Source organism: Manihot esculenta, chromosome 4, assembly GCF_001659605.2.
Source record: "Manihot esculenta cultivar AM560-2 chromosome 4, M.esculenta_v8, whole genome shotgun sequence".
Lineage (NCBI taxonomy): Eukaryota > Viridiplantae > Streptophyta > Magnoliopsida > Malpighiales > Euphorbiaceae > Manihot > Manihot esculenta.
In genome coordinates, this window is record NC_035164.2 from 28,978,692 (window position 1) to 28,992,683 (window position 13,992).

Below are 13,992 nucleotides of genomic sequence, written 5' to 3' on the forward strand. Positions count from 1 at the left end.
GGTTCGGACCCGAGGAACCGAGGACCCCAGCAGTGAGACAGCTGCTTCAGTGTCTTGTCAGAGCTAGCCTGAGGTGAGTAGAATAACTCTTTATGTTTTAAGTAAATAAATGAAAGTTTTAGCATGATTCACGCATCATGAATGCCATGAGATATACTAGGTTGTTTGCATTAGAATTCACGAATATGTTGCATTGCATATTATGTTGTTGATGTGGATGAATATTGGATGATTCATTAGCCCTTGTATGGTATGATAATGATATGGTACGGAAGTCCAGGAAGACCCATTCTACGTCCCTGGCACTATGTAAGAGAAAGTCCAGGAAGACCCATTCTACGTCCCTGGCACTACTGGATATGTTAAGGGCTATTGGTGACAAGTTCATCCTTAATGTGATTTGTTTGTGATGTGATGCATTCCATGAAAGCATGAATTTTAAATATAATGTTTTATTATTCTGCTCACTGGGCTCTAGTAGTTCACCCCATTCCCTTAATCCCCCAGGTTGCAGGTACGGGATAGAATCAGGAGGTCAGCAAGAATAAGAAGTCATGTTTTATGTAATAGCTAGATGTGGACATGAAAATGATGTAATGTAAAGTATAGTACAATAATGTAATGTAAAGATGTTTAATGAGGTTTAGAGTTGTGCTTGACCCTAGTATGTTGGTTAATCCCTTTGTACATGGTCTATAAAATGTTTTATCACTGTTTATGTAAACCAAACTTAAATTATAATATGTTACCCCATTGGAGTCCCATTGGAGTATTTGATGAGGACTCCAGTGTGGGGTTTGATGTTTATGATTATGAATTGTGCATGCACAGGTTAAGTTTGGTAAAGGAATGAGAAAAGTTCAAAATTCTATGTGTATGTTTGATCATGTATGGGATTTAACAGGTATACAGGATGCATGTTAGGCTTGCTACGAGTAGTGGTCCGGTTTCCGGGTCGTTACAGTAATGTAAGACGCAAGTTTTCTCTGTGGTTCTTTGTGACTCAATGTTCTCGCTTTTTTTTTCTTTAAACCTAATTTATTCTTTTTCCTTTCTCATGAAAGACGATCTGCGTCAGTTGACTATCGATGAAAAAGAAGATGTTGTTGTCCGTATTAAGAACTCCAAAGATATTCCGATCGTCACTAATGATTTTTGTATGGTGGGGATGTTTCTCATATACAATTCAATCAATTTTCAGAATATGCAGACCTCTTTAGCAGATTTACGGCGGCAATCCTCGGACAGTTATTGTATTGAAGGATTTGGTTCCTAGTTATAAGTCAGACATTTTATTTTTGATGGAAACAAAAGTTCTTAGTTCTCGTATAGAATTTTTTTCATAATTTTTTACATTTTGATGGTTGCTTCTTAGTCAATAAACAAAGATTGGGGAGAGATATTTTGTTAATGTGAAAGAGTCATGAATCTGTTTTTGTAATTGATTTTTTTTCAAATTTTATTGATTCGGTTGTTTCGGAAGGTGATGTTCAATGGAGGTTCACTAGTTATTATGGGTTTTCAAAATCGCAACGACGACGTCAGTCTTGGAACATTATTTGAGTTTTATCTCGTAGAAACTCTCTTCCATGACTTTGTTCGAGAGACTTTAATAATTTATGCTCGAGAGATGAGAAAGAAAGAGAAGTATCTTTACCAAATTATTTTATGCAGGGTTTAGATAGGCACTTGAAGAGTATTTTTATCGAATTATTTTATGCAGGAGTTTGATTTTGAATGATTATAAATTTTTGTTAGACTATAGAAGTGATATTTCTGTTAGATGCGTTCGTCGTAATACTACTCTAACTGCTCATACTGCTAATAATTTATCCGGTATAATCGTTTTTCTGTTTGGGATAATATCTCTATTTATTTGATGGAATTTTATTAATATAATAAGTAATTTTGTTAAAAAAAATGTAATACCATTAATTTTTTATTAAATTTCAATAAAATGAGAATATATTAAAGGGATCTAACACGTAGACATTATTATTATGATTTTTTTTGAAAAGAAAAGGTCGGCATCAATCAAAGTGAAATAAATAAGTGTGATTGAGGCAACCTTTAATTATTTTAATTTGTTTGGTTTTGTTTGTAATTTAGTAATGGCAAGTGCAAAAGTTATTGGAATCTTAAGAATACCTTAGCCTCAATTTATCAATAAAATCAACACCAACCCATTGTGATGTTCCCTTGGCATTTTCTTCTGAAAAAAAAAATCACACTTCTTTTTTCTTTTTTAATTTATTTATATATATTTTTATTTTCTCTCTTATTAAATGCTGCCACATTAGTTGCTCTCTAGAAGAGTGAAGGAATTATTTTTTTAGCAATGTACATAAAATGCATTTAATAAGGCTCTATAGTAAAAAGTATAAAGGATAGATATACACATCAATCCTGTAAAAATTAAACTCACAAATCAAATTAAAGTAGAAAGCATCAAACCAAAAAATCTAGACCTAATCTAGAAAAATAACAGAGAGATCGGTATCGTCAAAACCAGCTCGCATCGTTAGAAAATTAAAAACTTTCTACGATAATCAAAATTAAACTCACAATCAAAATATCTTTTATTCCAAGATTTGAAACAGGTTGATCCAAATAAAATTCAAGTAAGCAACAATAGAACTCACATTAGCAAGAGAGAAAACAACAACACTCTCGGCTACCTTATGCTTAGGGTGTATAGATTACCGAACGTATCGGTGGCAATCCCGAGATGTGGTCAAAAGCAATATGCAAAACATCCCAAGAGAGAAAACACAAATCCTTGTCCTCAATAAAAGAGAAAAAAAAAATAGATTGTCCAAAAAACCCCTTTCAAGGCGAAACACTAACGATTTTATCAAAGCAAAATAAAGAAATAAAACGCCACACTGACAAGGCAAGAGAGGAACAACCATTGAGAGAAAAATAAAACCGAAACAAAACAAAGAAAGGAGAATCAATCCCTGTCTAGAGATAGGGAAAACCTCTATAAATCTTCAAAGAAAAACCAACAAAAACAAGAAGAAAATGGAAATGCGATCAAAGAAAAATACTCGATTACTCTTACTCTGTTATTAAATTCGACTGGATTCGTTTATGTTCTAATTTTTTTTAACTCTTTTCTAATTAAGATAAAGGAATTCAATAATTTTATAATTCGTTTTTTATTATTTCACTATATATTATATATTATTTATATGCCTTCACTTTCCACCTTCTGCTCAACCATTACCTTCCTTCTTTTAGCAAGTTTTTTTTTTTTTTTTTTAAATTTATTTATATGTTAATCGAAGCTTCAAGCTTCCTGCACCACACCTTTAGTTACCCTTTTTATCCTTTCTTTATTCTGTATTTTTATTTTATATCTTTATATTTTATGGCTCATAATTTTCTCAATAAAATTATTAATTTTTTCTATATTTAAGTGAGATTCTAAGTTAAGTGAAATTACTTATTAAATTAAAATTAAGGGTCTTTAACACTATAATTAATAATTTTATGGAGATGTTATTTGACTTCAAGTAAAGAAAAGTCATATAATTTAATATGGATAAATTTTTATGATGGAGTAAAGAAAACCAATTAATAGATTTTTTAAGAGAAATTTTTTAAATCATAGAAATTAAATAGTAAAATATTTAAATATTAAAATTAATTAATAAATTTTTTAAATTAGTGATTAAATTTTTTTTATACATTTGTCCTATTAATCAATTAGTTAAATCAAATTTATTTGGAAAAAATTGAAATTTCTAAAAACTGCACGTGTAGTGTTTCTTGGAAATGTAGAAAACAAAAAGAATTTGAATGATAAAAAATAACAAAAAGCAATCTTTATTATTATTATTATGATAATTATTATTATAATAGAAAATGGAAATCTAGCATAAAAATTAAAAAAAAAAAAAAAAAACCAGAGCTTTAATATTTCGCATCATGTGGGTTAAGTACTTGTTCTGATAACATTGTTCCCTGCACGTGAGATTTGTTCCACAACCACTTGGACACGCCCACAACATTGCCTTTTATGAAATCATGTCTTTTTTTTTTTTTTTTTTTTTTTTTTTAACTTTTTCCAAACTCTATCTATTACTCTTCTCTTCACCACCTTTTTATATTTAATCAATCTTTTTATTTCCTCTCTTTTTAATTTTTTTTTTATTGTTTTTGCTTTTTCATGTCTTCCTTTTCCACTTGATTTCCTTCCACCAAGTTGATTTTTGCATGTTTTTCTTTTAGGGCCATACATTCATTTATTATTTATTTTTTTATGAGTATTTTGTGTTTTCATTAGATTGAGATAATGATATTTATACAATTTCACTTGTGGTTAGTATTTTTAAAATTTAATCAATTTTATTAAATTAAAAATTAAATTGATGGGATTCAATTTTTTTATTTGTAAAGTAATTTTGATTAAATTAGTAAATCCAATTATAAAAGGTGTTATAAATATAAGATTACAATATTATATTTCTTTCCTTATATACTTAGAGTTGAAAAGTATTTTTATAATATTATTTAATAATTATTGTAATAAAAATATATTAATTAGTCCATATTATTTTAAACTATTAATTAATAGTTTTTAATTTATTTAAGTTATTAATAATGTGTAAAATAATTAATCTATTTTTATTCTTAATCATTCGATAATTTGTATTCTGTAATTTTAATTTATATTCTAATTTCAATTTATAACTATATAATTTTTAAAATTTCAAAATAACAATGATTATGATATAAATTAATAATAGGCATGAACTCTTACGCTAAAATAGAGTTACATGGTAAATATTTGATAAATCGATATATAATTTTACTTAGAAAGAAAAATTTAAAAACTATAAAATTTAATTTTTCATTAAAACTCACTCTCTTTTGAAAAGAACGAGTCTTTATATAAAGTTATCATTATCGAATATAATTTATCAGGTTTCCATTATAACTGTTATCACGGAATCTTGATCAATTAGCCGGTGAATTTCTTTATTAATTAGTCGATACTAACTGAATTTTTAAAAAATATTATAATTAATTTTATTTTCTTACCTAAAAAAGTTAATGATGACAAAAATAAATGTATATATTATTACAAAATTATTTTTGAATTTTAAGCAGTTTTTTAAATTTTAAGCGATTTCTTAAATTTATTATTATTTTTAGTTTATTAATTTGAATATCGAAGTGGCTGATATAGATATCAACAATCTCACATTCTCTTTTTTTAGATTGATCAATAGTAGTACAACTTGTTTTGGCCACATCAAATTTAATCTATGCTATTAGTATGAAAAATTAAATAGTTGAGACTCTAAAAAGATAACTATTAAATAATGAGTTTTAAAAATAGTGTGATTAACCGATCAGTTTTACAAACTCACAAGTTTAGTATAGTGGTAAATATATCAGTAAATTTGAAAGATCTCAAATTTTACTCTCTTAATTTTTAATTCATTTTTTTAAAATAATAATTAGCTTCGTCTAACTACAATCATTTTCTTTTGAAACAATTATAAAAATACTCTCATAAAAATAAATTTATAAATTACAAAAATTGCAAATTCCCACCCCATGTCATGAGATGTTTGGGGACATTGGCAAAATCCCATTTGTTTCTTGTCCTTGAATAGAATTGCAAATGAGTGGTGGCAAAACACTAGTGATAGGATCATATACTCTTCTTTCTTCTTCTTTCCTTTTTTTTTTTTTTTTTTTTTTTTCTGATGAGACCATTATTGTCACTTTGACAACAAACAACACCATAGTCTTATCTCAGCCATCAAATTATGCAATTCCATGAAAAATATTTAGTGTTCATAAGATAGGTTCAGAAAAATATCATATAAAAAATACCCAACTGTCCAGATGATCAAGAAACCATAATTGATAATTCTCTTTGAATCTTAATTTATCAAATTACATAGAGCTATTAAGACAAGCTTAATGCGATTGTAAAATATATAAACTGATGGTTTATGATTGACAAAGCTTTAAGTGCAGTGTAAAAGAGAAATAGACAGCCAAGGAATCCACACATGTCCATTTTAATTAATTTTAGCAGCCAGCAGCCTTCTCAAAGTTTCTCCCATTGCTACCTAAATAGTCAAAAGCTTACAATTAAATCAAAAGGCAGAAACATGCAAAGCACCCACAAGAAATTACTGCTGAATTTGTTTTTTATGCAACTTGTGTGCTTATTATAATAATGAATTTATTGTAAATTGACAAATCCATGGACAACCCATTAGTTGATTCTGTTCCTTTATTAATCTGAAACACCATTAACATGAGAGAAATTAATCAAACACACAAATCTGAGCATAATCCCCTCAGCTACACCCACTTCTGCTGAAATGATGGTCAAATGGAGGTGATGATGCTGTAAAGATTAATAATAAAAAGCATTCACACTAGTTGAAACAGCAAAAATAGCATTACATTAATTGATAACAGCAGAAAACTGCAACAACATCATCTGCTGATGAACCATAATCATAATAATAATACAACAGGAAAAATCCCATTTACAGACCAATGGTCACAAAGCTTTGTCCCTTATTGTTATTATTATTCCTTAATTTTTAACCAATGCCCAGTAATAATATGTTTCTTGAGCTTCAGAAGCTACATGGGCATTTTCTATCTCTCTCTCTCTTGCAGGAGTCTCAATAATCTGGAGATGGGTCTTTATCTAGTATTGAAAAATATCTGCAGAAGCCATTATAGGATGATTCAGATATGGCATGTTCAGTGGGTTCAAGAAGCTATCAGCTGGCTCATCGAAAGAGCTTGAATCTCCATAAACGCCATTGCTTGCACTGAGGAAGGAGATGATCTCATTCAAAGACTGCAATCTGTGGCTAAGCTCGCTAATCTGAGCTTTGAGTATAGAGTTATCAGCTTCTACGTTCAGATAATGCTGAGAAGTGATATTGATGCTTGTGATAAGCTGGTGATTTTCTTTCCTCAGCTGAGCTACTTGGGTCATCAGATCATCTAAATGCTTCTGTTTTCTCATCCGAGATCTCCTTGCTGATTCTCGATTTGATATCATCCTCTTCCTCTTTCTCTGATCCATCAATGCCTGTAAATCTTCTTCAGAACCTGAGTTCTGCAGCAAACTTGACCCTGAAGATGTTCCACTAGAGGAAGCCATGGAAGCTTAAAACAAAAGAAGTGAACAAATTCTTTTTCTTTTTTTTTTTTTTCAGAATAAGAGCAATCAAGAGAGAGTTACAGCAGGACCCAAAACAGCAATAAACTCAGAAAAATGCAGATAATAGTAGTATATTATATATGAATATATAAATTTTATAGTCTAAGTTTCAGATTTTGAGCCAAAATCATGAAACGTAATACAACCAGTAAAGGAAAACAACTGAGAATGATTGAACAAGATGGGTCCTGCGCCTATAGGTGGAATTGATCATAAACCCAGAAAGAAAGATTTCACTGAGAATTGGAGACATGAATCTCAAACAACAAGAACAAAATATTTAGCATCAGGATAAGTTTTAAAAACCCACAAACGAAATATGAGCAAAATCTCAGTAGAGTGATGCTTGAACAGTCTCAAAAACACCAACCCAGCATAGAAAGTTGGCAAATTTTTGAGATTGGAAGTCAAGAAATCAACAGAGTGAAATCAAGAAATGGGTACTTGACTTTGGATGAGGAAATTGAAACCCAAGATCAAAGATCAAATATCAAAGAAAAAAAAGGAAGATGAAGGATTCAGTTCAAAGCCATAGCTTTGGGAAAAAAAAATATCTGGAAGGAGGAAAAAAAAGCACAGAAAGATGCCAAAAAACTTGCATAGGAGGAGAAGGAAAAAGAGAAGAGGGCTGAGAACATGGAAGCTGTGGGGATTTATAGGCAAAAAGATACCATTAAGCAAGCAACTTGATGGTAAAAAAATTAATTTAAAAACATGCAAGAAAAGAAAAAAAAATGTAGACTGAGAAATGAGAAAATAAAGGAGGAAAAAGAAAAAGTTATTGGAAAAAGCTGATGGGGACATGTGAGGTGGGAGAGAGATAAGAGAGAGAGAGAGAGACTGCACAACTGTCCAGATCCAGCTGGGAACCAACATGTTCACGTTGCATCAAAGATGGTGGGTAGTTTAAATTCATCTAAAGATTTCACTGTAGAGTAAAGTCGAAGCTTACTGATAATAGCCATTTTGTTTTGCTATTTATAACCTCCTTCATGCAACTATTTTAAAAATAATATTTAGTATTCATATTTATTTAATAGTTAAATAATAAATTATTTTTAAAAAGACATTTTATAATTTTATTCAGTAATATTAATTGTTAATCATTTTAATAATAAAAATATATTTATATAAATAAATAATATTGTTAATAATTAATAATTTATTATTATAATTGTATTATCACAGTTATTATTGTTATTATGCCTAAAAAGAATAAAATTATTATGAAATTTTGATTTTTTTAAAAAAAAAACAAAAAATATCATATAATTTTATAAATTTTTATTTTGAGATTAGTAATTCAATATCATATTAAAATAATATTTTATATTAATATAATATTTAAAAAATTATCATTATTTAGTAACAGTATGATATTAAAATATACGAAAATTGTATTATGAAACTAAAGTAAATCACAGATCTGAATTGAAAACTAATGAAACTACAGATTTTTTTTTTTCCTTTTCCCACAATTAGTTTAAACTGTAATTTGGATGGGAGATTTTATTTACACTTTGGAACATAGATTTCACTATTTCAGCACCACCTGCTAAAAATTTAATTAAGAAAATGTGTGTTAAAATATTATTTAAAAATAGAGGAGGATGGGCAGGCTACACGACGTAAAGTGGGAAGCCACTTGGCTGTCAGGAGAAGGTGGAAAAAAAAGGACTCTCATAAATCTGTATATATATATATATATACATATTTTATCATTTTAAAATTTAAAGTTTTATGTTTTATATTTAAAATCGCTATTAAATTTGATCACACTCAATTCACTCGAAAGATTAATTTAAAAAAAATAATTAAAATTTTTATAAGAACATATTTACCCAATTTTAAACTGGTATAGAATATCAATTTTTTTTAAATATATTATATAGAGTATGACAATATCATGTAATTAGATTTTTATATCGATTCGAATAAATAATTATTTTTTAAAAAATAAAATTTTAATATTAATAGAGAATTCTGATATCATATTAAATTTAAACTAGACTAATTTACTAAAAAATGAATTTAAAGGAAAGAGTAGTTGTAAGACAATCACTTCTATTTTAAATTGATATGAGATTTAATATTCACAAACAATAATATATTATTTAATTTGATAACATTAAAATATAAAATTATAGAATAAAAAATATAAATATTAATTTTAATATTATTTAATAATTAAAAAATACTATATTTAAAATTTTTTATTATAATCAAAATATAAAAAATCAAATTATTGAATTTCAAAAATAAAAAACATATATTAATTTTAATATATTTTAGAAAAAAAGAAATAATTTACCTTTATAAAAAAAACACATATCACAAGGCGATGTCTAATAGCCATCTCATAATATTTTAGATAAAAAATTTTAAATTACGTGTCAAAATTATATTAAACAGATGTATACATCTAAATATATAGATTAGTTTTTTAATTGTTCAAAGAGTCTACTATGAAAAAAACACTCCTGGTTTATTTATTATCTCAATAACTATTCATTAAGTAAAAGTTAATAACTAGCCGAACCGAATATTTAATTTATCATTATACTGAAACTGTTTGGATTGAGTTTGAAAGTTAAAAAAATATTTTTTATAAAAGGTATTGATGCTATATAAGATTCGTCCAAAGTAGATAGTGACAAGGATCTAATAATTCTATATGCGGTCTTATCCGTGGGCGCTTCAGGTCTATCTCAGGGTAGGTCGAACTCAAAATGGACAGATTCGCCCTCTCAACTTTAGGGTAAGGCTCCATAAGGAAATTATCATTAAATAGCTACAATCCAGCAGATCTCCTTCATGCCTACGATCACGGAATTCCCAACGAATTAGCTGGCAAAGATCCCCCTACCAACAAGCCGACCACATAATCGTCGAATTATTAGGAAATGATATATTTATCTCTATCTTCTTACAGTATAAAAGGAGAACAATCACATAGACAAATATACGATATTCTCTAACATAAATACTCTCAAGTTCTCTATATTTGCCTCATTCTCCAGATTATTGACTTGAGCGTCAGAGTGTTTATCGTAGACATCCACCACCTCACATTCATTTTCTCATAGGTTCAGCCAATCACAGCACAGCTCCATTACGGACACATCATCAATTTGATTTTAACATCATTTGGTTTCGCTATCGGGAGATCTATTGAATTCTCTTTATTCATTTGGATCAAAACTGGTCTCTTATCCCTGGTCTCTTATCCCTGCTCTCTTAAAAGAAATCTCTATTTGATCTATCAAAATGGTCAACAATTTACAAGCTGCTGCTAAGGTCGATACCAATGAGGAGGTTATCATTTCTTTCACTCTTGGCAGTGGACAAAACACACCTCATATGGTCAATTAAGCAGATTCCAATAATTTGAGGGTTGAGCAAATACTCCAGTACGTCTAAAAGTTGCAGGTTATTTTTAAACAGTACAAAACTCAAAAAGAGGCATCACTCATGGCTCTCAAGGAAAAGGAGGAAATCCCTGTAAATACCTCAAGGACTCGGACAAGGGCAAACCAGACGCAGTCCAAAGGGAAAGACAAGTCTGGAAAAGAGGAGCCATCAGATGGTAGTTCAAAGAACGCTGATTGGAAGCGGATACGGGCTGTTCAAAGGTGCTGAGAACAATGGAAAGAGGACAAAAGGACGAGTCCAAAGCAATGCCAAAAGCCGGAGAAGCCAGGGTATGAGGAGACCACAGAAGGTACTCGGTCTCCCAAAGAAGGAATGATTGAGGTAAGTATAAGAAATATACCCTATTGAACAATTCACGAATGCATATTCTAATGTGGATTAGGAAAAATGACAAGAAAATTAGGTGGCCTCTCAAACTCAAAACTAAGAAAGCTGGAAAACGAGACAAGACCAAGTACTGCCATTTTCATGAAGACCACGAACATATAACGAAGGAATGCTGGTAATTGAAAGACAAGATCGAAAGGTTGGTAGGGAACGGTATACTTCAGAAGTTCATCAGAAATAGTAGAAAATATAAGAGGCTCGAGTTCGAGGTAACAATTCCCGAAACTACCCCTGACAGTGAACCTATGGGAGGATTATTCATGTGATTATAGGAGGATTGAGTGTTAATACGGGTGAAAATAAGGAGAACATCACAGATGTTCAGCTCCTAAATTAAACTCCAAGTTTTGAAATTAGTCAAGTCAGACAACCAAGTTTTTTATTTTATCATTAGAGAAATATTTGAGACTTGTAGAAATGTTAGGAAACTAGTATGCATTCTTCAAACTTCTTCTTCTTTTTTTTTTATATAAAAATTAGAATCATTGGATGGATGGAAGTGTGTAGACAAAAACAAAGGCCACAAGGTTATCCGGGCATAGGTCCCGCATATAATTTGGGCTTTAGTCTGTGCAAACAAACATTCATAAAAGGCCACAAGGCCATCTGGACATGGGTCCCGCATATAATTCGAGCGTTGGTCTGTGAAATAAATATTTATAAAAGGCCACAAGGCCATCCAGCCATGGGTCCCGCATATAATCATAGCGTTGGTCTGCGAAAACAAACATTCATAAAAAGCTATAAGGCCATCTAGACATGGGTCCCGCATAACCAGGCATTTCATGTCAGGCCACAAAGCGGATACACGCCAGGCCAACTGGGTGTTAGTCCTGTTTTACAAAAGGATACCAAGGCATTTGATGCCAGGCCATAAGTCAGATATACGCTAGACTAGAAGACCGGGTATTAGTCATGTTTCATGAAAAGTTTCTAAGGCGTTTGATGCCAAGCTATAAGGCGGGTATACGCCAGGCCAGAAGACCGGGTATTAGTCTTGTTTCATGAAAAATTTCTAAGGCATTTGATGTGAGGTCATACGGCGAATATACATCAGGCCAGCCAACCGGGCATTAGTCTCGTTTCACAAAAAGATTCTAAGGCATTTTATGTCAGGCCATAAGACGAGTATGAGCCAGGCCACGTGATTGAGAGCATTGGTCCCATCTCACTCAGAGAATCACAGGCATGTGTCGCTGCTCTTACAATCATTTCTGGAAATTTAAAACTTTTTGCAAGGAGGTAAATGACCAAAAGTTGGTCAGAGTAAAAAAAATACTCAAAAGCTTGTCAAGACTGTAAAAGGCCAGAAAACCCGTCACAGCTGAAAAAATGCTCAAAAACTTGTCAAGGCTGGAAAAATACACGTAAGCCCCGTTAGAGCTATAAATGGCCAGGAAGCTTGTTAGGGCTGTAAAAAGCCAAGGAGCACGTCGAGGCTGAGAAAATGCTCAAAATCTTGTTAAGGCAGAAAAAAATACACACAAGCAGGGGCAGAGGGACGGTACGGCAAGGGGGGGCACGTGCCGTACCGGCGACCGGAAAATGCTTTGAAGGGAGATGAAGGTGCCGCAGCAGTGCAGTGGTGCCCTACCAAAGGGAAGCTCCTGGCTCCGCCACTGCACACAAGCCCGTCAGGACTGGAAAAATACTTGGAAGCTCGCTAGAGATGGAAAAATGCAAGGAAGCCCATTAGGGTTGTACAAAGCCAATAAGTACATCAGAGCTGAGAAAATGCTCGGGAACTCGTCAGGGCTGTAAAAATACATGTAAAACCGTCAAGATTATAAAAGGCCGGGAAGCCCATCATGGCTCTTAAAAGCTAGGGGGATTGCAAAGGCTAGAGAATGCTCAAAAACTTGTTAAGGCTGATTAGAGCAAGAATGTAACAGCCCGTAAACCGAACTGCCACCGGCACTAGGATCCAGATCGACTTAAGGTCGCCGGGACCCGTAGTAAGCCTGCTATCCTGTCTGTATACCTGTGAAATCCCATACATGATCATACATTTGCTGTAAAAACATAAAACTTTTCTTCATTCCACGGCTTAACCTGTGCATGCACTCTCTCTGTTCTCTACTAATCCCTACTAGAGCTCCTCATGGCTCTAGGCGGATCAAACTCATAATGTTAAGCCTGGTTTTGCTCATAAACATACATCAAATAAGAAACATACATAAACTGATCATGTGACTCCACAAAGGGATTACAAGTTGTATAAGTCAAGCACCATTCTATACACTATACATTTACATTTACATTTACATGTCCACACTAGCTATTACACTACTCTGTACTCTTCCTGTCCCCTGCTGAATTCTCTCTGACCTCTGAACCTGCACAACTGGAGTTAGGGGAGAGGGATGAGCTACGATAGCCCAGTGAGTAGAATAGGCAAATACAGGTGATAAAACATGCTCTCATGGAATGCAACACATAATCACATAACCTCGGCCGGACGGATCAAAACTCCCTCTATCTCATCTGGGGTACCTAAGTACCATGTGCCTGGTCCCCGTAGGGCTGTTCCAGGTCTTTGTATATGTGCCTGGTCCCCGTAGGGCTGTTCCAGGTCTTTCCTCTGAGGGCTAATGAATCCTCACGAAGTCCGTGCCGTCTCACATAAGCAATGTACAAGGAGCCATGCCAAGTACAAGGATAAATGCAATGCATCATCTTTGTGTACACTAATGCACTCACCCTAGAGCATATTCATGATGCATGAAGCATGATAAAATATTCAGTTGTCATATTAAAACATTAAGTTAAGTTCCACTCACCTGGTTATCTCTGCACTGACTCTGCAGGTTCTGACACTGGACTCACTGCTGACCTCCCTGATTCCTCTGGTCCGTACCTACACAGGTGGACCCAAATGAGGGACTAAACTCACTCAAGAACATCTCTACGAAACTCCCCAAAACCCCTCTAAACAATCCTCAAACCATCAAATAAAC

At 32.0% G+C, this 13,992-nt stretch overlaps 1 protein-coding gene across 1 annotated transcript; it reads right to left on the reverse strand.

The window, feature by feature from the left end:
* Window positions 1-6,414: 6,414 nt before the first annotated feature.
* LOC110613852 (bZIP transcription factor 11) lies at window positions 6,415-7,893 on the reverse strand. The gene has a single exon (XM_021755210.2). The coding sequence runs from the start codon at window positions 7,154-7,156 to the stop codon at window positions 6,692-6,694; it is 465 nt and encodes a 154-aa protein (XP_021610902.1). The 5' UTR covers window positions 7,157-7,893; the 3' UTR covers window positions 6,415-6,691.
* Between the last annotated feature and the right edge of the window lie 6,099 nt (window positions 7,894-13,992).

What these genes read in the sequence shown, in the direction of transcription:
- LOC110613852 (XM_021755210.2), bottom strand. Translation starts at nt 7,156, where the DNA reads ATGGCTTCCTCTAGTGGAACATCTTCAGGGTCAAGTTTGCTGCAGAAC.